Here is a 26814-nt window from a genome sequence, read left to right on the forward strand (position 1 = left end):
AGTTTAGTAACATGCTTTGACTCTTTTATTACTTTTGTGTTACAACAAAAAAATAAGGTAGTGTGAGTATTCATGCCCAAGGAGGAAGGTTTTGTTCGAGTTAAGTTTATTTCTTAGAGCAAATTGCTTAGTATATCTGATTAACACGCAAGTAACATCCACGTGTAGACATAAATAATCTAAATTAAAAGGAAAGGCGTCATACATCGTCATATATCAGGTTATAGACAATGCTAGGAGATATATTCATCTTCATATTTTAAGTATTTATACTATTGTAGTCCTAATTTGCTAAATGTTGTTTAATCGAAAAAATAGTATTGACATAATTTAGACGAAGGAATACTCTAGCAAGTATTTCTTTGTTAACTATTTGATAAATATATTACAAAATTCTACTTAAGTACAGAAAATTATGACACCACATGACTAGACCTTTATTTGCAAATAAGTATGAAGGAATATTTTACCGTTTCCATTCGTAGTATTGCAATATAGACATGATCGATTTAGACACTTTTGAAGTCGATGGTTGTGTCCGGGCAAATGTCCGCCTATACTTGCTTTCCATTTCTAGTTTACCAAACTTAGAGTCGTGGCATTTCTGAAATGAAATAAAGCACACCAACATTAAAAATAAAACTTATCTTTTATAACATAAACGGTAAATGAAATAAAGCAAACCAACATTAAACAACAACATAAAAAAGTGTATGTATAGTCTATTAAGCTAAACATAGTTTGAAAATTTGAATTTTGTTGAATTGGATGACATTTTGCATTTTTTCTGTCAATTTTGCAAACGCCTTATTCTTCTACGCTTTGTATGATATATGAGTCTTTTGACGGAGAGAGTATAACGTAATAATAAACATCCTGATTACGAAAACACGGTAATAATGACTTTGTTACAACATACGACATTAATTACGATTAACTGATATTTCTCTGAACAGTTTTGGATTTGGCTAGTTATTATGAAGTAAATATTTACAGAAGAACAACTTGTTACATGCAGATGATTGGACTTTCTTGATTTACTGACTTTTCATCATACTTTGTTGGACAAATGTAACGTTCATGCGGTGCATTTTAAATACTTTAATTACATTTTATTTTTCTTTATATATCAACATGTTTACATGTACTTTATAGTGTGTTTTTTAAACCAAATATTTGTGATGTTGTTGGTTCGGATATGAAACACTTTTTCATAAGTAAAGCTGTAGCATAAAAGAAATGTAATACAAATACTGACAATAAAAATACTTAAATACTGAAAAACGTCATATTTCTTTTGACAAAAGTAAATGGCCAAAACATCTTGAAGAGATCAAGCGATTGAATGAAAGAAATCAAGAACAAATATTACTAAGTGTCTCAATTTATATGCGTCATGTTTGTTTGGATATTGAGATTTGGTCAGTTTGAGTAAATATATAAATGTGTGTAAGTGATGTTGAACTAAGTACGTTCAGACACATCTGAAAAAATACAATAAGAACTATACTATCCTATCATAAAGCATACTAAACATTTGAGGATCTCTTAGAAGTATACAAGTAGTATATTTAGTGTTAGTTGTGATTAAGATATGCTGAAACCATTGCATTTTTCAAAGAGCAACCATTTATTTCGAACCCAAAAAATGTGCATTGTAATATTTACTGAAATTTGTTGTATCAATTCGGTTTATAGTTGGGGTTGTTTTTTAAGTAACCCATAACATAATATACATGCACCAAGTTTAAGTCAATATTTTGACAGTTAAGTAAAAATGTAAACATTAATTGTGAATTTGAACATTTAAGTGTTTTTGCAGCCCAGATGTAAGGTATTAAATGTATCCTGCTAAAATTGTTGACAACGAAGGAAACAATTATATCGCAATACGAACCCAGCAATTGTGTAACATAATCTAGAACCATTATCTCGATACCGTATATTTACTAGTCAAATTGTATGCCTTTATTCGTTCGACGGTGGATGTATTAAACAATTGTTAAGCGGCAGAAAATGTGTGTCCGGTGTTACATCGTCACTAATGGCTTCATTTAAGTGACTTTGTTTGGATAAAGCTTTTGCATGGAGCCCATATTTACCGCCCAATTTTGAGCTCTCAGAGGATAAACAATTTAAGACGATCAATAAACTCTGTCATTGCTATGACATATTCCTTTTGTACTATTCTTCCTGTGGAATGGGTTTGAGTGTGAATCAATTACATCAATATTACATGTAGAAGTTATGATAAAGAACTTATGCCTTAAATACGCTCATTTGTAAAGTCGTGTATTAGACGATATGCAACAGACGCCTGCAACAGATATTAAATATTCCTAAATTGTGCCAGTTTTGATTTCAAAGGCATAATTATATTTATTACATACATCTGTGACTGATGCTGAGTTAAGATATCTTAGAAATTTTGTTTGACCTTATCGTAGATATAGTTAAAAGTAAACACATAAAAGTCATAAGCATGATTTATAGCAGTTCCAAAAATCGACAATAGAGTAGACAATATATTTACTTTTATATAATGGTATTAAGACAAATACAATGAAAATCTGAGTGCATTATTACTGGCAGAAACTTCTTTGGAATGCATTTTAGCCATATCGTTCTTTTCAGCTATTCAGTTTCAAAAGCTAAGGGAAAAGCAAACCCATTTGTCTTTAGAATTATTGCTGGTTGCCTCATAGGTACAAACAAATGTTTTAACTTATATTTTTTTTTAAAACAATTAAGAAGCATACACAAAATTATAATATTATTAATATATAATTTTCATGAAATATGACGTTTGAGTAATTGAGATCAATCATTTTAATATGCAAATATTTAATGAATTTAAATTGTTTGAAACATTTTTCAAACATCTAAAGAATATCCGAGATAAGGACTGTATTTTAGATAATGAAAACGTTGTATCAACAGCAGAATAAACACTTAAACACCTGGCAAAAGCTTCGTAAAGTTCAAATTAAAAATGAATAATGGAAATAAGTAAAGCACACATTCAAATTAAATCTCTAAAATCCACATCATTGTAGTCTCGGCGCAATTAAAACTTATCTTTAACTCAGTCAGGGTCAATTACGTTTGTACCTATTAAAACAGCATCTATAGTCTGTCCCATCAAATTTGAACATTCCATTTTTTATTTAATACAATTGTAAAATCATTTAAATTAATGTCATGTTAACCCTGACGTCAATATCTCTAGGCATGTTTTTCATTTTTTTCATAACGTTAGTAATATGGTCACAATGTAAAAATTATATTTTTTCCCGTTGACTTACGTTGTAACCTGACGTGACGTCCATTTCAAAATGGCGGCGCCCATATAGACGTCATTTAGGGTTCGTCTCACAATTAGCGTGAAATGTACTTGGTAATTATAAAAAATTGATTATTCTTATTAATTTTTACTTACTGGTCAATAGCTAAGTTGGTGTCAAAAAGGCAATTTTACTAGATCTAGCAAATCGCTTTATAAATTCTAAAACACAAAGATTAATATAATTACCACGATATACTGTCGTATTTTATATTATTTTTAAGAAAAAAAGGAGCAATGAAGTGATTTGAGTAGATAGCTGTTCAATCAAGCGCGTATCTTGAATACCGCAACGCGTCATTCTGTAGTTGTCTGAATTCTGTGCATTAGTATGTATCACGTCTTAAATTGATCAGAGTCGATGGGATACAAAAATATGTTACCCTTCTTATTTCGGGTGCGATGTTCGTGCGCTAAAACTTTCCGTAGGTTTCAACTTTCACAAGAAATATTATTAAGAATAAGTTTGAATTGGAGCGTTCAATAAGCGGCAATAAGTGTGTTTTTTAGACTTAAAGTGTTACATATTATGTTAAAAGGAAGGGTAGATCGAGTCAAAGAGAAACACCCAGTGACGTCCTCAATAATTTAAGTCTTCCTAAAATTTGAAAATATTCAGTGAAAAAAAACAATAGACCTAGCATATTTTTCGCGGGAAAAAATACCGCGTATTGTATATTTTGTAGCTAAAAGGGTAGGATTTAAAGAAGTCTTGAATAACGAGATAATATGTAGGGAAATCATTTCTGAGAAATATATAAAAAAGTTTAAAAAAATAAAGTCAAAACGAAGGTTATAGATCTATGTAATTAATGGAAGAAGTATTGTACTGTTATAGATTCATGTCATTAAGTGTGTAAATGTTATCAAAAGTTTTATTATTAATAGATCTATACTGTATGAATTTAAGGTGTAATTTTAACAGTTAAGTTGCGAAATCTGGGTATACAAAAATTATTTTAAATGCAATCAAGACAAATTTATCTCAACGCTTAAAATTATCTGTATGAGGTTACATATGCCTAACCGCCCTCTGTCAATGCCGCAACTGGAATCATCCATAAAAAAGCGCGAGGCATTTTTGTTACGTCATATATTTCGTAAATTGTTGTTGACGTAATAAAGTTTTTTTCGTCAGGAATCCAATAAACATTGTGATGTTGACATGTAAAATTGATGGGCCGTTCTTGAATTATGGATTTGGAACATACTGAATTATGATGTGTTTCATTTACATATTTCATTTGCTAACCCAGATAACTCCACTTTTAATAATGAGACGGATTAACAGTTTAAAAAAATCTGGATCATCATAAGTGTACTAGGAGTTATGCCATTCAGGAGTTTCAAAGTAAAAAAATGGGATCTAGATCTACGGAACTGGATAGAATGTGATAATGAAGGAATCTTCAGAATGCGAATTTGTCGTGACGTTTATAAAGATCTATTTCGAAATTCATAGGGATTCTATTCACACAGTATATAAACGATTTGAACCCCAACCGGATCTTGTGAGAAGATTTTAGTGTCAGCCATATTCTGCCACTACACTTGTTTACGATATTGCTATTTATATTGATACTGATGGACGTTAGGTTAGTAAATCTATATTTATATCGTAAGAGAGAAACTTACTTAAACGTTTAAGTTATGCAAAACATAAACTTTAGCACGAAGGCTATAAAATAATCGAAACTCACGAACAGCTTTCAGGTGATCAACACTGAACACGAACAAAAATCCGTCTTATTCCAATGATGATTTAGTTATACATTGAATTGTGATAGCGAACTACTAAAGTAATCAATAACAAACGATAATTTAGCCATATGCATAACATATTGCTGTATCTTGAACATAAATTTAAGAGTTTTACCAAGGAGGTCTTTTCCGTAAACTGAACGTTACTTGCTGGTGATTGTGAACCCTACTTGTGAGTTTACGAAATTTATCTGTACCCTGATTTGTGAGTATTTTTAAAGATTTATTGGAGTTCATTGCGATTTTTGTATCAATTATTGCCAGAAAATATAAATGATTGTAATAGAATTTAAGTATATAAGGTGGGATCTAAGGTATTTACCGAGAATTGGTTTAACTGATAATATCATTAATCATTTGTTTAATAAAATATATAATGCTATGTATATTTTTCTTTCCGATTACCATGGAAGAATACAACTGCATATACTGTTCAGTAAAGACTACGAATTTCAATGCCATCATTGACCACATAATTATTCGCCATCCAGACTGCAACTTGAAAATAAGAATAAATAATGATCAGAATAAAATCTACTCAAAACAATTCAGCGTCACAGCCAATAACGTAAACGAAACAAAGAAGTTTATAACACCAATTGCTGAAACACTGACGTAGTCTACATGTCAGAAATAGAAAGTCAATGAATTTCTGAGAATAAAAAACAGTGTTTAAAAAGGCAGAATGAAATCAATGGTAGGTGTTAAGCTTTCAACATGTTGAAATAAGCAATCTGCACCAAAATCTTGTAATGATATTTCGAGGTTTATTGATACGAGACGTTATATAACGGTCACGTCAAAACTATATATAACAACAATGCCGTTGAACTAAATAGTACATATGTAACATTTTAGCTTTATATCTTTCCAAAGAAAAATGAATGGTAAGTGAAGATGAGGTTTGTTGGTTAATTATTCTTATCAAGAAATAATTGACTTTCTGATTCGTATAAACAGCCACTTTCGTAGACAGTGAAAACATGACGAAGCTCCTTCATTCATATGCAGTTTTAGTTACTTACATGTAAAACATGTACCCTTCTCTTGTGACACAAAAACTTCATATTCTGCACAATAAAATTTGGAACATACGACAAAAACACAATAAAAATCATCAAAAGTGACTCGCAAGTAATGGTTCAGTGAAAACGCAAGTAGGGTACAGATCATTAAAATTGTTTTAGCAAGACGGGTACAGTTATCAGAAATGTCTCCTCTATTATTAACTATGTTTTATAAATATTCAAAGATATTTTCACAAGTGTCTGTCCGGTAACATGAGGTGAAGACAATAAATCAAAGATTCAGATATGAGTTATAGTGAAGTAAAACAATTTTAGGCAAACATTTGCTTGTGTAATCGGCGTGTGTTGGCATAAACACAACATGAGGCGAAGAGCACAGCGTTTTATGTGCATATATTTTACGAAGAAGGTTATGGGTGTATATTTAAGCAAAGATGAATTATTTCTTAATATGATTCAAATGTTAACATACCGTAACACATTAAATTCAAGCCGATTTTTAATAGTTTAATGTGTCATTACGCCTTATTGTACGTTTAGATGCTGAGATCTTCTCACAAGATCCGGTTGGGGTTCAAATCGTTTATATACTGTGATTCAGCTTAAAAGTAAGTGCAATTTCTAGATTTACTTCATGTGAGTCGATGTACTTGTTGCTTATTATCTAGTTTTTAAAGCTTTCCATCATGCATTGCAACTAAACTGGTAAATCTTGTAGATCATGATTTGTAAAATAATCATGAAACGACCCCGACAACCTCATGTATATTTTAGAAACATGACACGTGCTTTCTCCCGTTTATCTTCAAATGAAGAGTACTTCGGCAATGGCTACGGAAAATGAACAACAGAGATTTACCATAGAGAAATCAAAATTTGCTTTCACAAGAAAAGTAGACACTTTAGAGAAAAATCCTGAAAAATCTCGAGGGTGACTTTTTTTTAGTTTACAAAAATAGTTTAATTTTTGTTCAACCTCGTTTTGTTAATTCACACCAGGCAAAAGTTCATTTCCATTTTTAATGGGACAGACTATAGTTCAAGGTATACAACAAATGTTCTTGCAAATGTATGATATGTATGACGCATTTTGAAAACAATGTTAAGTGTCTTGTATTGACACATAATGAAACATGAAGCACGAAGTGACGCAACGAGCTCATTTAGTTACCCAAGAGAATGGCGCGAGTGTAATGTAATATCAACATATTTAGCACTAAAGAGATTGATTAAGACAGTTTCCTGCCAATGTTACTTCACTGACTGTCCTTTATTCCCATTTGGACAACAACGATTTGCATCTCGTCGTGAGAACACATTTATATAATTAGAGCTGTTAACCAAGTATCGTACAGTCGTTAAGAAAAATGACAGGTTATTCGTCATGTCAAAAAAAACAAACAAAAAAAAAATGAAACAGCCAGTGAAAAAGCTTTGTGTGGTTTGAGCAATATAAATGGTATTTAGAGTAGTACTACATATTTACAAAATAGGTAAACACGAAATCCACAAAGAACGCCCAAAACGACAAAATTGGAAATGTTGCAAGCTCGATTTGACTGAGCCTGTTCAACCTGGTTAATGCAGGTTACCACCCACGCCTCCTAGCACCGGCTTAAGCAAACAGTATGAATTCAATATTTTATCATGGTAATGGTGAAATTTTGAATTTAAAACATCCACAGATGTGTTCATACCGAATGTCTTAAATATCTGTTACTTTTCTGCTCTTAACATAAGAATTGCTCCCACAAAATATAAAAACGGATTTGCGGGTCAGAATTGTTGATTGTTTATAAATGCATTTTAAATTTTAAATAAAAACACTTAAATTAACTGATTTGCAATCTGAAAATATATAAACGGAGACGCACATAAAGATGTTTGTCGTTTTGCATTGCGTTCTTTGATTTATAATCCAACTGGAACTTAAACTGAAGATATCTATTAACTGTCAATAGTACTAGGTAATCAATATAGAACGTAATAATGCTTATCAATGCAGATATTCCACCGTAAAAATGTATGTATGTTTTAGTGAATATGTTTTACATCTTCGATAAAAAAAGTGAATTATTAAAAATACAAAGCACTTTGCGGTAGGTCTGTAAGAAACAACATGTTCCTTGATTTAGAGATATAAAGGATTTTATGATTAGACAAATTAAACTGAATATACATTTTTCAAATCAAATTTCAAAATCTATCTGTTTTTCTTTCAAGTAGGAAATATTTAATATTGTCGGGCTGTAATACTTTTTCAATCAATTTTCATTAAAATCTTTATAGCTTAATAAGTACACGTCTTTTATAATGAACTATTTAAATAACCTTTACAGCAAAATACTTTAATATTTTCTTTCAAGTTGAAATTACATAAGAACATTGCTTTTTGAATAAGAAAGTTGCCAACAAGGCTCTTGTCAAGTTCAAGTGAAATTAGTAACCTTTGTCTTAAACATACGGAAAGAATATTTTTGAAGGTAACGGTATTCTTTCTTTTACCAAATGAGCTCAGGCATAATGTAAGCAAATCATTCAACGCATAAAGTAAAATGTATTATATTTAAAATCAAAGCTTTGTTACAGTATAAGTTCTTGAAAATGAATTTTATTTTATATTTATATTATCAATTTTTGCGAACATCAACGCGTATATTTTGGTTTGACATAGTATATGTTCGGATTCGTTCATACTTTTAATGTACAATGGATGCTAACTATTATACTTAAAAGTATTTCATAATTAATCATATGAGTTTGCAAGATGATTACAAAAAACCGACATATTTCACAATAAATTAACACGTAGATCTATGCAAGATTTCGCTTTCTCGATTATGACATATTACGCTTCCGACGGAGCATATCTTATCCACATAAGCTATTTATGAATTTTTTCAATTGGGGTCAAACATTAACGATACTGACCTTATTTCGTGAAATCAAACTGTTTGTGTCATATTTTGTCATTATCAATAAAACTACTGTTCTCAATGTCTCAAAGACTTCCTATTTGTCGGATGCTTGCTATCGATTGTACACGACACATTCTGGTGTCAGGTATCAATAACATAAAATAATCGGTTTTGTACAAGATATATCCTAATGGTTTCATTTATTAAACCGGATTTATTTACTTTAATTTTGCCCTATATAATACTTCATTGTAATCACTCCAATCAAATGTGTTGAATGTTGCACTCGTAACCTTCAAGAAAGCCTTGATTTTTACTAAAATTCTCTATTGAATATTTATATAAACCAGTAGTGTAAATAGCGTTTTGCCAAAAAGCAAGATCGAGATGAAGAATAGGAAGCTGAAAGGCAACAAAATAAATATATTCTTAGAATGTTAATTAACTTTTAAGATTAGAACTGCATCCGGTAAATATTATTCAAATATTTCGTACTTAATTACCTTGTCAGACATCATCTGAACGTATCAATGTACACTTAATGTTTTAACCTGTATCGCGGAGTATGCAGATGTTGCACAATCATGTCAAGTTGGCAAAATTTAATTTCCCTGTGCTGTTTTACAAAATAAGAATATTCTATAGGAAATTAAGGCAATGCTTTGATTTACATATAGGTAAATGAATATGCAGATGATGCACAGTCATGCAAAGTAAGCAAATTATTTTTCCTCTTGCAGTTCACTTAATATAATGTTACTGAAATTAAACGTATTTTAAAAATGCAATAATACTTCTTATAGGAATTCTGTTAGTAAAACAATTCGTATGATTTGCATATCAAGTTAAAATATTTTATTTCAAATAACTTCTTCTGTTGGATTTAACGACAGTAAATTGTAATATTATCGCAGAAATTACAGATACTGCGCTTTCTTATCAACAAGTGTGCTTTGTTTGAAATTATTAGATGAGTGGTGTTATTTACGACACGTACAGATGCATGCTGCAATAAGTGTGCACTTACGTTGATATTGCTTATTAACGCATTCTTGGTGCTTTAAACAGAAAAAGAGTGAAATAAAAACTTAAATATCTTTCTATAGTTTGGTTTGATAAACCTGTAAAGTAGGAAGAGATTGGAAGAGATATCAGTGTGCAAATATTGCACAGTCATTTGAAGACAAATGTTTATCTTCTATGCATGTCTTGCTGATTTATTAAATAACATGCAATGGAATGTAAACGTGTATTACAGGAATGCATTTCAAACGTGTCGTATATATCAAAAAAGCATTATTTTGATATAAATACACAATTAAACATTTTCGTCAAATTATTTTTGAAAACAAAATCACATAGAAAAAAATACCAATAACATTCAGTATTTTACTTTTTACGGAAGTATACAAAAATTTGCATGTGTGGTAACATGTAGCTGTAAAAACAATTGATATGCAACACACTGTTATTTAAAAGAATCGATTCATAATAGAAGATCTGAAATTAATGATTATTTTGATAATATTTAGTTACATACTCGACAGAATAATACGAAAAACCTGTCGGGGCATTTCAACTTCAGGAATTCCCGATTGTATATATATGAATTATCGATTTCAACTTCAAGAATTCACGATTTCAACTTCATGATTTCACGATTTCAACTTCATAAATTCATGATTTCAACTTCATGAATTTGAAATCATGAATTCGTGAAGATGAAATCGTGAATTCGTGAAGTTGAAATCGTGATTTTTTGAAGTGGAAATCGTGAATTCGTAAAGGTGAAATCGTGAATTCACGCAGTTGAATCGTAAAATTGAAATTGTGAATTCATGAAGTTTAAATCGTTAATTCGTGAAGTTGAAATCGTGAATTCATGAGGTTGAAATCGTCAATTCGTGAAGTTGAAGTCGTGAATTCATTAAGCTGAATCTTGAATTCGTGCATTCCATATTTTGAAAACGGGAATTCACGAAGTTTAAATTGTGAATTCATAAAGATGAAATCGGGAATCCATGAAGTTGAAATGGCCCTACGGGTCTTCATGGAATAATGTATGGAAGTTTAAATCACATACATAGATTCCGTTAAGACATGAAAATTGAATCTGTATAGTGTAAAAAAGAAACATCCTCAATTTTATGCCACTTTAATATGAAAATGGTTTATTCTGTTAAAACATTTGTTCTGTTATGTTCTTACTTGAACCATGTTTACTTAAAGTGAAATCTAACGTTGAGCATTATTGTTAATTGATTTCTGACAGTTTTGCGTCAAATTGTGTATAAAACATTGGAAATATAATACGCCAAAACGAAGCAATTTCCTTTACTACGACATTATCGTTATCCAGAAAGTGGTTTTGATTTACGGTCATGGACAATTTTTGAAAATAATATTGCTTTACAAAGAAAATGTTTGTGTTACTTTAATGAAATCATTTATTTATCAACCAACAACTTTCACAAATAATGGTTAACACAAAAAAAAATGAAATGTTTGCTAAAACATAGACCGAAACATTAAGTCAATGGTCAAAAATTGATTCTATGAAGTAACTTTAATCTTCAGCAGATATATTTAAGATAATAACTTTATAATACTCTCAGTAACATAATTGCTTTTAGCAGTGATTAAACATGTTGTATAATTTAAGTTATTAAAATACAAATTTGCGTCGTTTACTCGAAATCTTATATTTTCTATGAATGATATACCATTGAATGACGTAAGGGACGAATAATTAAATCTGTATGCGCAGTGTTTGAATTAAAACGTTAATTGAAATGTTGATTTAGTAGTCACATCATCCAGTTTAACGATACTTCAATCAATATTGCCGCCTACTTTGATACAAGGTTTGATTGCAATTATTGTCTTTATAAGTAATTCATACTGTTTCCGAGACCCTTAATTTCAAAAATAGTTGTTTTAGAAGTTATTATTTTCAATTTAATCACCATATTAAATTTAAAACAATTACGTAGAAGTAAGTGTGGATTGTAATCTCAAATTTTTTATCGCAATTCCTTTCTTACTCGGTTTTTCTGTTACAATATGGACATCACAAACGATTATTTCATTTACATTTAACGACAATTCTGCAATGCTCTTATTTTGTGACTGTGATTTTTTGAAATTCAGTTTACACAAAGCCGATTTCGTATGCTATTTATATTTGCTTTGTTAAGATTTTTTAAGCCTTTTTGTCTGACTTTTGTCACTAGTTAATATGTTATATAAACACTGATATAAACACAACGTAGCACGGCTCTGAGAATTTCATTTTTATCTGAAAGCATACTATTGCTAAAACACTGGTTAATTGTTTCTGGTCCCTTCGTAATCATTGATTCTAATGCTTTGTTGTGTTGAACATTTTGCTTAAGCCGGTGCCGAAGGGGTGCGAAATATATATTGCATTTACCTCTGGCTTTATGAACAGCTTTTGATCGAAACTCAAATTTACTTTATCTTGATTTTATTTTCTCCGTTTCTAAATTTCCCCTATTAAAATAAAGATATGTCTTGAATGCTATCAGTGATATCTTACTATCAGCCGGCCGCTTAAAGATCTACATGACATTGTATAACCTAACAACTCAACCATAAAAACATCATATTGCTTGCCCTGCAATAATGTATCTTGGAGAAACAGTACGGAATTTTGTAAAATAAAGCCAATCTCAAAACATTACACAGCTTCTTTGATGATGACCGTCCTCAATATCTTAAAATCTTAACGTAAAATATCTTAGTATCTTAATGTTATTCGGTTGATTTATTGTACTTGCTCTCTCCTTGAAAAGATAGATCTTTTGCTTGAATAAATCAAGATAAAAATAGAACTGCCTAAAGATAATTAAACAGGATTGAGAAATCCCTTTCCTTATGCACATTTTATAATTTAACAATGTAATTATACTCATTTAGTGATGTTTTGTTTCCAAATGCGTTACAAATGAATTCCTGTATTATTTACTTCTAAATGAAATATCGATACAATACTCAGCCATTCTCTCATAATTGAAGCACTTTTGGTTCACAAAAAATGAAAAATCTGACTTTCATAAACAACGTTTTCTATGATTTGCTTTTAATGTTTAATACCTTGGACAGATTGTGTGGAAGTTTAACACACACCATTCGCTCCGTTTGTTTACTGAAAGCTTTTGAAGTTAGTTACTGAATTACATTGTTACGGAACATATATATACCATAGGAATTACTTTGGAGGTATTGTTTTACTAAGATTTTGAATTAAACAATCCAAAAGAATATGCATTGTAAAGTTGAAGATCAATGTTTACCTTTAGCAAAAATATGTTATGCCATATCTTATTCTGAAACTTGTATACTTCGTATTTGAAAAGCTTGTATCAGCAAATATTTTCGTAACTTAAAATTGACATTGTTTCGATTCAATGCACAAACAAATACTGTCATAAAAGTTATCGAATTATATCTAAAAAAGAAGCAGAAAACAAATCAAGCATAACTTTTAATCGGTGTAACGTTACCAAAAAACTTCGCCTCACAAATGATCATCAAACAGACCTTATGATCTGTTACGGAACAAAGGTGAAAAATTATAAAACATAGGATTTATAACTCAATATTTTCACTCTTTAACATTACTTAAACAATTTAAATGTGGTATCTTCACAAACAACATCAATCATAAAACACTGTATCAATTAAAAGTAACATCAACAGTTTAATTTAGTGAGTAATGCAGGTAAAGATATCTGTTACGGAACATATGTTATGGAAAATAAAATATTATGTTTTTCACTGAAAAGAACAAGAATTCTTTTTTTTTCACTTTTATTTGCTTTATTTCTGCCTAATTTACACAAAGTTGTTGTAATGTTATAACGTTTCATGTAGTTTCCTCTACATTTTCTTCACCAGTGCTTTTTCTTTTTTGAACATAATTTTTTCTGCTTTCTTTCTCTTTTAAATGATTTGTTGTTTTCCCCTCTCTGCTTTGTCTCCTGTATTTCTGTTTTTAAAAGCACCATTCTAAAATAGAAAATCGTTGCTTATCATAAATTTATTAACCTTGATACATGAACATCATTAAAATAATTATTTTTGTCATGATTATTATTAATATAACAATTACATAATAATCATCATTTTTATCATTATTACATTAATATCATTATTAATATTACTTTTTTCATGATAATTGTAATTCTAAAACTTTTAGATAATGTAAGTGACATAATGATACAATTTTGGTATTTTATAAATAGTAAAAAAACATAAAAAATCATATTCAAACATAGCATTTATGAATGCTATGTTCGTAACCAATATGATATGTTCCGTAACTGAAAACTGCAACCTTACAACACAATACAAATCATGTTAGACTTCCAGTTAATATTGGACACCATTTTCATATATCTTTATGATGAAAAAACACACTGGAACAGTTTTTATAAACAAACTGTGTATATGTATTATGGTGCTAAAAAAAGATGATAGAAGACTATGCTTTCGTAACAAATTGCCTTTGACTAATTGATAATATGTGCACTTCTTTTTCATCGAAATATGTGTTCCATGTTTGAAACCAATCATTCATTTCAAATTAATAAATAACTATGGATAAAGAACATATATGACATCAGATTATGATCGCAAAATAATTAACTATGTTCCGTAACAAATGTTTCAAACAGGTAAAAAAAATATAAATAGCATCAACTTGCTACTTTTGACTCTGTGGTTTGCTAAAAATAAAGCTTGCAATCGATTTTTATCAGTAAAATTTCTCGTGTAAGTAACATAATTGTGAAAACATCGTTACCAAATCAAAAAACAGTGGTTTTCCAAAAATAAAGTAACAGTGATTGCCAATTACCTCCAGTTGCCTAATTGTATCATAAAAGTCAATTAAGATGTTGCATGCATACCTCTAAGTGACGTATTATTGGGAGCGGTGATAGGCAAAAAAGTCACACCGTCAATTGAACCGTATACTGTACTGAAATTCGGATGATCGTTTTGTTACGGAAAATAGTCGTTATGGAAAACATAGTGAAATTCGATTTCTACGGGTCAGAATTATCACATTTTGTGCAAACGACATCTGATTTTGGTGTTTTTCATTTAAAGAAATACAAAACAATATTTTTAAAAATTTTTATTTGATTGGTATAATGTATATTTAAAAGTATACGCCCGTTACGGAGCCATAGCATTTTAAACGCGACATTTGAATTATTTACAATAAAACAGTTTGTGTTAAAATGTATCATCGCAGGAGTCTTATTTATCAATTTTATTCAAAATATAGTCTTTTGATATTGTTTTGAGTACAAATTTAAAGGAATATAACGCATCTCAAGATCGTTACATTCCAGTTTAAAATCGTTACGGTAACATAGTTGCATTTTGGCGACGGCAGCATTTAAAGAAAATCATGGAAAATAAGGGTCTCTGTCTCGAACTTCTTATGTAATTCTTAATCTATTATCAATACTGTATCGATTTTAGGCAAACAATTGTTGGAAAACATAGAAATGGATTGTTTTTTTCACCAATCTCAAACTTTAATTGGCCAAGCGACAGCGCTTTTTTGTAGTTACTATAGCTTTTCAGTTTAACACAAATGAAAAACGAGGAGCATCCACGATATAAAATTTAAGTTAAGCTGCTGAGAACATCCCAGTGTACTTATTTAAATGTTTGCCACAAAGGATTAAGCTCGTCAGTACATTTTACTACGATTTTAAAAGTGGAGACAGGAATTATTAAAAAGTGCTTCAATTATAGGAGAATGGCTGTACTTAATTTTATTTTCCGTATTTTCACTGTAAACATTTACTTTTCATTGAGGTGGAACATATTTTCCATATTTTCACTTGCGTCTTACCGGACTTCTTTATTCATAATTCAGCCAGCACATAAAATTTAAAGGATTGTAATGTCAAAAAAGAGAAAAATTTATATAATCAACAGAAAATTCAAGTTTTAACTATAAATTCAGAATTTATTTTCATCTTGTGATATGAAAACTATGATATTTCACTTGTGACTACCGCCACATATGAAATACCACTCGCTGAAAATAAATCCTTTATTTATAGAAAAACTTTAATATCCTATACGTCGTTCTTTTTTATATTTCATTATATCTTTATATTTTTAAGTCACACAGACTAAATCAGTGACGTCAAAGCCGTGTACGTGTTCAACCTTAAACATAGAAATGTACGTATTTCACACCAGCTTCTGTTTATTTTCAAATATAAACTTGCGACATACGCTAGGCCATATATTGTTGGTTTTTTTACCTCTCGGGAGATATTTTATTTACATTTTTATTTCTACAATCGGTGCCGACTTAAATGTAATTTGTTAATGTAATAACTAACATACTATTTGATCATACATCCACTTTTTGGGTTTTTCTTTCTTTTATTGTCTGCTACCAGTGACATTTGTGTAATTTATCAAGTAACCCTGTCGACATATGCCGTCTGTTGTTATCTTCTGGTCTATAAATTACACAAGCAGATGATAAATGCATCTTATTGGCACCACTTCTCAGAAAGAAACACAAGAAAATGGTTATCAATGTGTATATAAATAAGAAATTTAACTGCAAGTTTTCCTTACGATAAACAAGTTCGAATGATTTTTAATTGTCTGAAGAAAGTCGTTCGTGATAACTCAAACAAATTTTGCATAGCTCGCCTATTTAAATGCCATATGTGAAAGGCTTTATTTTCATCTGTTTAGATTAAAATGTAATCTAAAAGTGAATTTGTTTTTGTATTGTGTCATACATCTTTTATGTAATATAACCATTTTATGAATTTAATTTTGTTGTTATCTATAACATTAACATTTTTACACTTTTTTACATGTCAGTGTATACATTCAATTTTCAATAACATTATATATTAATTTCTTATTCCTTCTATCAAATAATATATGCGATGCTAATAGTTTAATGACACACTTTATTTATAAATAAATCATGTCACAACCAACTCGCTTTATCAAATCTTGAAAAAAAAATTTAAAAAAAATTTCTCTGACAATCTCAATTAGAAAGATGCATGTAATATAATACACACTTAGTTTCCAGTTATTTATAAATGAAAGAAAACGATTTTGCTAAAACTTCTTCTAACGTATTCAATTACATAAAAAGAGAACAATTTTTAGAATATTTACGTAAAATCAATCATACATTGTAAGAACTAAGAACTCCTTCATGTCTGTTAATTTGTGATATCGTGATTACTGTTGTAGTGAACAAGATAAGTCTGCCTTTGTATTGTCCGCCGTACTATATAAGAAAATGTTAATGCCCCTTCGATGACAAACGTTAACTAGTTCACTTGAACACATATGAAGCTTTTGGAGGACATTGGCTTTATGATACCTTGTCCGTCTGTAAAGATTGTGTTACCTTCCTCCGTTTTGTGTTGTCATAATTGTACATGTTTATATGGCCTAACATGAGTTGATTAAAATTACTATCTAATTAACATACACTTAAATCATGTCACAGTGATTTTAGATAGTAACAGTCCTCGGCCTAATATTTACAAAATATGAAAACAATAATCAACAAAGGAGGAGCGGCATTTAATAAACGCATCCCTACACACAGCCCAGCAACACCGAAACACCCGCAAGGAGCCATGCAGGACACCAGCCAAAATCAGAAAACGGCAAAGCACTGACTTTTAACAAAAATTAAAACTTTAAATACTAATTATCATACCTTAATAATATAAACAAGCCTGTACGCAAAACAGCTCTATTCAACTGGTAAAGGAGCATTGCCGCAATACAAAGAGTAGATCGATGAAGTAGTTAAACAATATATACTATTATATTTCTTTGTTTAAATATTGTGATAAAGCATCTTTGTATAAGCTTTTTGAACATGTTTGTCGAATTTTAAAATTACATTATGAACAGTGTAAAAACGAATTGAAAATCAAGTGTGGACAATTTACAAAAACAATGAATATACATAACAGAAAAGACAAATAATCAAAATCTTATGTTCTTAATTAGAGCATTTAAGCCAATTATTTTGTGCTAGTGCTGTGTCAAATTTTCTCACAGAACATTCATTATTTTCCAGTTTTTTCATCGATGATGTACAAATTGGAAAAAGTATTGTGTTGTGTTTAATTCTGTGTATTAACTGACAAATTTCATTGTCAATAACAGTTAACTTATATACAATTTACAAAAAATTAAAGATGATTTACACAATTATAAAGTATCTGTATCTGGAAAGCATTGAAAATATCGTGACTTCGGTATGTAAGCATATTAATGCCATAAAACTTATACATCTCAGAAAATGTATAATAACCTATATACTCCATTGTATATTTCTTTTCAACTTCGCCAAGTCAAACTTCAAAACAAGGCACACAATCTCTAAACAAAACATAAACGTTAAGTGACTTACAATCAAATACTATTTAAACATATTCAAAAGGCAGCAGTGACCTGTGTTCATATTTGTTTAACAGTGGCTTTATTTGCATTTATTTTCACATAACGGCTATACTACATAGAAATAATTTGTGCTATGGAGGTTTTGTAAAGTTTTTTTGGAGTATTTATTCAAATTTTAACTATTGTATAAGTGTCATTTATATACGGTTATTATCGTTCATGTTCTTGTAAAAAAGTACGTGTGTCGTTCACTCTTGTTCACTTTCAACAAAACGTAAATATGTTATATTACAAATTTGCGTTTCATAGTATCTTCTGTAACCATTGTATACGTAACTAAATATACACAAAATATGTGCGTATGTCGAAGTTCACTTAAAGCAAATTATAACAATTAATTAATTGAACCGAAATGTCTTTTTGTGAGACATTATAAAGTTATATCTAGAATCATTTAATTAATTACTCTTTTCACAAATGAAATGCAGTATTTAGGTACCTTTTTTGGTTTTTATCATGTACAGAAATGTTATCCTAACATACAATGATTAGTTACAACATCAATAATGCGAAAGCTTAGACAGTAGACATAATCTGTAAATCTGAAATTTCTTTGATAGTCATGCCCAGAAACATGGTGGTGTTTCTAGCGAGGATATTCTTCTACATTGGATTTAAATTTATGTGGATTTTTCTGAGAAATTAATCAAATTTTTTTCAGCTTATCTTTGGATGAAAATTCTATTTCTAGAGGTACATATAACCAGAAAAAGTATCTTTAAATTACAGTATTTCTTTTCTTTATTTATTTACAAGTTGGTATCTTTTCTCATAGTACAAAACTGAAATCAAATTTAAGTAGTCATTGAAGACTATTAATGGTGCAATTTTGAACCAAAACCAACTATTTTTGAGATCACCCGCGGATGCCGCCTAAATTTTCTATTAACGAACATTCTATTTGAGTGCATCCATATTATTTTATATGAAATATTTGAATACATCGGTTAAGTAATTTGCGTTTCAGCAATAAACAAGTCTGCAATAGGAAACGGACAAGAACAAAGTCTTCCCACACATGTCACAGCAATTGAATTGAATATTCACGCGACCAGTGCAAAACAAGATCAGCAGGAACTGCCATACCGTCATGGTCTGCACGCTTCCGCCAGTTCTTAATACATTCTTAAATTTCATCTCAAGATAATGAATAGGTTTGTGTAGGTTGAAATATGGTTCATTCATGATACCAAGAGTGGTAAGGGTTAAAGATAAGCGCTGCTTCGCTAAACTATATATGTATTAAGTATTACCTTCTTTCTAAACCATCTTTGTCAGGTCTTAGTTGAAGGGACATACCAGTGTTAGGTTTTTATATTATGATATTTCTTTATCCAAAATAGATATTAATATGTATGCAATGTTACACAGTATTTTTGATAAATCTCTACAAAAAAAGTTTCTAATTTACTAAATGCTAAATAACCAAATTTAGATGTTATCAAAACATGTAAACGTCATATCAATTCTTGTGAAAAATCAGAAATATTTAATATCAAATAAATGCTAATGTAACCGCTGGTAATGAGACAGTTAATTGAAATATTGTCTTCATATTTCAACTATAAAGCTACATAAATACCAAGTCTTTTATATTACGTAACCTTCCGAATAACAGGAAAATTCCAAAATGATTTATCTATGGTATGTGTCAAACGCTCGATTCAGAATGATTTATATCAGCTTGATATTGCTTCAGTATATATGTTCTTGTGTTTAAAGCAAAAGCTTTCCCATTCGATTTCACATGAAGTAGTTATTGAGAAAAAAACCACAAAAACAACATTATAACTATAGTGCCAATTTGCCACCACACAATCAAATCATTTTACGAAGAGACAGACACAGTAACAAACTATTTACTTGTAAAATCATTGTTTCAAAGCAGAAAGTAATCATATATTTGTGATAGTATGACCCTTTGTTAGTTTATAGATAAAGCGCATTTAAGTGCATTGTTATAATACGTGCTATCTTTTGTATAGGTTACGGATGATTCAATGTACGAAACAAAAATGCTGAAAATCACTCATTTATCAAGCTGTTCAGATTTTTTAAACAAACATACCCGTAAATGTAACCGCTTTTGGATCCGAAATAAGATGGTCACTAAAGTGTTGTGGTATTAATTTTAAATGATTTCTAAAAGTAATGTAACGGTCAATGGCTACATTTGGTTATCTTGTAATTATCAATGCCGCCCTGATATTTAAATGCACACTATTTGGTGGCGCTTAAAATTTTCCCTTTTAGTATAATAATACAATTATTTAAAACATTCAAGAAACAAATCTAATTAATTATTCCCGTTCATGATAAAAAGTCATGAGTCATTTTCTTCTAGGCAGAGTATAACCTATTTTTTATTTGTAGCAGATTTAAAGAAGCACTTCAAGATGAGGGAGGACTTAAATCAAGATATACATTTTTGTATTTGAATTAAACTGAATTTACCGTAATTATTATATTAGTAAATATCTAATTATCCGTTTACTGTTCGCACACAAATAGCTGAATCTTTTACGATAAACAATTTGCATTATTAAAAAAGCTTTGCTGTTACTAAAATGCGTTAACATTTTTTTCTGTTGATCTGTATTCACAAAAGATAAACGTTTTATATGACATACAAAAAACGAAAACAAAAACAACAAAAATAAAGAGTAAGAAAATGTGAAAACAAAATATAAGAAACAACAACATCAAAATCTCATAATAGATTTTTATGCTATACACTGCAGGAAATATGTGTCAATTTTCTTTACTTTTGTATGATATAAATTTATTCATCTCACGTAATTCACGAATAGGTATGTCTTATACTTCAAGATTTCTATGATTAATTTGATTTATATTCTTGTAATAAATTTCAAACAACACTTTATCAAAATGGAAAGAAAATGCTGATTAAATTGAAAGCATATATAACCATATTATCTCAACAGGAACTCATCATTTTATATCAGATAGTGATTTAAGTATGTATTACTTTTGTCTGTTCGAATCATTACAGTAGTACAAATTGTAGTTCACAATTTTGCAATGAAAAAAAAATGTATTTTCTACTGGTGATCATAATAAACGTCAAATATGTGTTTCATTTCCAGCAATAAACATATTGTGTATATTTGCATTTTTAAAAATTAAATTAAATGTGGAAAGTGAATGTATACTTTGATCATGTCTATCTTATATTGATTTGAATTTGTAATCTATACACATAATGGACATGTATTTAAAGCTTTTTGTTCAGCAAAGTATTCCAAACATCATAATGTGTATAAACATTATACTTTAAGTAAATAAATTATCTCCATCAAGACAATAATAAAACAATAACAACATGTTTCCTTTATGTTCTCGTATAACACATTTCAAACATCTGAACATTCCAATGAGACTCGTTTCATTTGGTCAGTCTTGGACTAGTACAAATAACAATAAAATTATCCCCTTTGTTTTGATACCAAAGGCAATGGATAATTAATCTTCAATAACGTTCTTAACAATCTTTTCTTCAATGAAATTACATTGTTGAAAAGTATTGTGAATTGCTTTCAGACAAGTTCGAATCAAATCTTTTATAAAACATTGGAAAAATTTGCTTTTCTACTAATAGTGCAGTAAGTGGTTTTGATACACCGCCATGACATTAGTTTACAAGAATAATTGTAAAATGATATTCCTTTTCAATTAACATGTTTGTGTTACTTTTAATGACATCATCAATTTCTCAGCTTTCGAAAAGGCTGATTTACATAATATAAACATGTATAAAATATCCTCCGGAAAGAAGTGTTCATTGCACACAAGGAGTATGTAAACAAAATAAGCAAAAACACGCAGGGAACGGGCAACCAGCGTATTAACGCTTACTGCATAAAATTTCTAAAGTTATTCTCATCTGCATTTGTTATATTGCAAATAATCGCTTATTAATGTAATGTTACTTAATTGTTCTTGACAATTACATAACATGGCGCCTAGTTTGATTTGTAAAACCATACGCTTGCGTTGCTCTTTTAGTCTTTTTACTGTTTTAAATTATAAAAATCATAACGATTTTAACAACTAATGATTAAATCTTTTTTTCGCAGTATTTTGATTATAAGGTCAAATGAGATGGTTTTTGGTGTTTTGTTTGGTTTTGGTTTTGTCTCTTGTTGTTGTGTTGTTGCTGCTATGTTTGTTTTGTTCGGTTTTTGTCAGTCTACTATTCACATAATATAGTTTGTTCGTGAATTATCAATCGATATTGCCACCCACTTTGACTGACACATTGTATATTGCATTTATTGTCTTTATTAGCACTTCATGTTGTTTGAATAGCTTTACATTCGAGTTCGCGACCCTTTGATTGCAATAATAAACTTATATTGTCCCGATTTAGAACATGCATTCCTCTTTTAGGAATATGGATGATTGAAATATGATAGTTGTATAAACACAGATGTTTCTAAATTTAAAATTTCATTTTACCACATATAAATGTAGAATTCCCCATAAACCCGGTGCTATAGGGTGTGTACGATGGCTTAATTTTATCAGTACCATTTATTAAGAGGCTTAGTCAAATCGATCATGCAACAATTTCAATTTTAAATATTTGGGCGTTTTTTAAAGTGACATTATGATTATTCAAGGTTATATCGTGTGCGTACATGTGAATATATAAAAAGGTTTTCATTTTGCCACGTGTACCGTTCAGTTTATAAAAAGAGTGGGCCAGTCTTTTTATGTTCAAGCAGATTAATAATTTTATCCTAAACGTTTTCAAATATCACCTAGTAGTCAAAGACAATTTTAAAAGTCAATCTTTTGAAATATAAAGTCAATTCATATCAACTTCACTTATACTGGACATGGCAAATACTATTGGCTCGAATCTTGCCTTAGACGAAATTGATCGAAGTCACAGGGTTGGAACACCGAAGGCCCATGAAACACGTCCTAGAGACATTATTGTTAAATTCGTCTCATATAGAGCTCGACAAAAACTTTACTCTAAAAGAGCTTCACTTAAATCAAAAGGGTATAAGAATTCCTATATTAATGACGATCTTACAAAAAAGCGAAGCTCACTACTCTTCGAAGCACGACAGCTGGTCAAGCATAAGTCGATACTTAGCACGTGGTCTTCTGATGGTACTATCCTGGCTAAAGATAAATTCAATCAAGTGCACGTGATAAACTCAGAAGAGGATCTAGCGCACATTAAGACACATACATATGCAGAAGTGGTTCTAACCTCGGGATCTTCTGGCAGTTAATAATGTAACTCATATTATGAGAGTTCATTAAGACAACATTCATGTATATACTAAAATACTCATTGATATGCTACTTTAATAACTGTTATTTGTCATACAATTTACATTCAGTGATTAGAACATGATACAGTCGTTGTTGTTGTTTTATTGCATGTAGTAATATTGAGAAATGTGAAGACTGTTATATGTGCTACATTGTTATATGAATTATATAACCTTATTTCATACGATTTACGGTCTATAACATCTGTGATCTACTGTAATACTTTAGTGTTAGTAGTTTGTATTGAATCATAACATACTTTTTCGACCTACTTATTGTAGGCAAATAACTTAAACGGGAAAACTTTAACAATTTAACGGTACGTATGATTTGACTGATCACATATCACGTTTTTTTTCGTTTTTCAATGTATCGGACTGTTATATATATTTTCATGATCTAAATTGTTGCTCTTCGCGCGTAATAATTTATGACATTATGTAAAACATTCCAAACACAAGTAATTGATATATTATCTTAGTAGAACAATTTTATTTCTTATTATCTGTAACAAATACATTGTACACCTATACCATTTACATTACCAGGTCTCGCTTCTCTTTTTTAAAAATTTAATAAATTATGATAGATAGTTGATTATTAAATCTTATCAAATTAAAATAAATATTGTATATCTCTATCATCAAGTACTACCGCGGCTTCAGATAGTCTAATATGCCCGTTGTTGTGTTTTCATGCGTTATTTGACATGTTGACATCAACGTTATAATAATTATAATACTCAAGTAATATCAATCTCTCTTTTTATAATAATTAAAGTGCATAGTATATAATTGATCGATATTTAATAGTTCAATGAAGAATAGTCATTAAGTTTATCAGTTAAATTGTATAAACTTATTTAAAGAGATGTTTTATTACTGAAAATACTTTTGTTTTCCATAGTATGCTATTTCTGTTTATGTTCTTGTATAATTAATACACTTGTAATTTTACCTTGGTAGCCGATATATACCTGCATTACTTTGAATGTACATTAACTATGATTGTAAGTATAATTAATGTGTAAATATGTATGTGCTTATAGGTCATTTTGCGTATATACAAATGTACTACTGACAAATTATGGACTTCATCGCTGATATTAATGCGTTTATTCAATACTTGTTTTTTGCCTTATTATGCAAATGGATTTAATCATTATATTTCCCCTTCTCTTTTTTTTATTCTTCTTAATATAGGAAGTTCAAATCTTACTGCACACACATCATTATAATGTAGTTTACAAGTCATAATGAACACTGTTTAATTAGATAATTTGCTTAATTATATATTTCACATACGTGTATAACATGTTAAAAGTTATTATATATTTTTTCTTTTTTTCTTCACTATCCTTGAAGATCACTGTAGCAGTCATGACATTCATAGAAATCTTGCATATTTGTAAATATTTGTTGATTACAACTTATCAATTATTATTATTTCTCCTTTCATCAATTACATAATGGAGTGTACTTTTGTTTTCTGGAACAGAAACCTGTTAGTAGAATCAAGATTTTGCCGTTTTCACTTTTTACTCCTAACAATTTGGTTGCTTCTTAATAATCCTGTATATTGCTTGTCTTTTAGTCAATATTTCGAAGTCAACGCTAGTCGTCTCCGTTCATTGAAAGGACTGACTAAAACATATTCTGTAAAGTCTAGGGCATTCTATAGAAATCTTTCATTTTCCAAAAACGTAGCTATTGTTTTCACTGTTTGTTTAATAATATCGTGGTCAACAATTTTCCTTTTACAGTGTGGAGACGTTCATCCGCATCCTGGGCCCGACAACTCATTTTCACATGCATCACTTGATACATCATTTGATATTTCACATAACTTGTCCATTCTACATTACAATGTTCAGAGTCTTTTACCCAAACTTGACATTATCAAGACAGAGTTCGATTCTTTTGACATATTAGCATTTAGCGAAACATGGTTACATTCATCGGTTAGCACAAGTGCACTACTATTAAATAATTTTCATATTCCCGAGCGCAGAGACAGAGGACATGACAAATATGGTGGTGTTATATTATACGTCAACGAAAATTTAGCTTATGTTCGAAGGCATGACTTAGAATTCTTAGATATTGAATGTATTTGGATTGAACTTATTCTAAAGCGGAACCTTAAAATGCTTATTGGACTCTTCTACCGCCCACCAAACTCTGATGCCCAATATGACCTTAAAATTGAACAATCTTTTGACCTTGCACTTAATTCTGGTATTCAAAACATTACAATTGTTGGCGACTTTAACCTCAATCCTGCCATTCCCGCATCCAAGCGAAAACTTTTACACCTTTGTAACCAATTTGGGCTTGCTCAATGTATCAATGATCCAACTCACTTCACTGAAACGTCTTCATCCGTCATAGATCTTATTTTTTTAAAAAACATACGTAGTTTGGTACTTAGTGGCGTTGGTGAACCAGTTTTCGATCAGCAAATTCGTTATCATTGTCCCACTTTTGCACTTTTTAAATTTACTAAACCAAAATGTCAGACTCACTCCCGTCAAATATGGCTGTACGACCGAGGAGATTATAATGCATTGAGATACTCTTTAGAACAATTTGATTGGCAGACCATTCGTAACACTGATATTGACCAATGGGTCTCTGCATTTACATCTACCATATTTAAATTTTGTAACCAATATATTCCTAATAGGTTAATCACCATCAGACCCACAGAACCACAGTGGATATCAGGTGAAATTAAACGACTTATACGCAAACGCAAGCGTCTTTTCAAACAAGCTAAGCTCCATAATCGAACTTCGGACTGGTCGAAATTCCGCCAACTTAGAAATAAAATAGTTTCCCTTATTAGAGATGCTAAATCAGAATATACAGCCAAATTAACCCAGACTCTCACTAATAAAACATCTAATAAATCATGGTGGGCCACAGTTAAAATG

The 26814-nt window shown here is 30.0% G+C and overlaps 1 protein-coding gene across 1 annotated transcript in view; it reads right to left on the reverse strand.

The window, feature by feature from the left end:
• LOC132744368 (guanylate cyclase 32E-like) overlaps positions 1–26814 on the reverse strand; it is a 56873-nt gene that overhangs the window by 18226 nt on the left and 11833 nt on the right. The window contains exon 2 of the mRNA XM_060733056.1: positions 471–604. Within this exon, the coding sequence (XP_060589039.1) occupies positions 471–604 (134 nt within the window). The remainder of the gene's footprint in view (positions 1–470; positions 605–26814) is intronic.

The sequence above is a fragment of the Ruditapes philippinarum genome, unplaced genomic scaffold, assembly GCF_026571515.1.
Source record: "Ruditapes philippinarum isolate M1 unplaced genomic scaffold, ASM2657151v2 ctg600_1_1_1_1, whole genome shotgun sequence".
NCBI classification, from domain to species: Eukaryota; Metazoa; Mollusca; class Bivalvia; order Venerida; family Veneridae; genus Ruditapes; species Ruditapes philippinarum.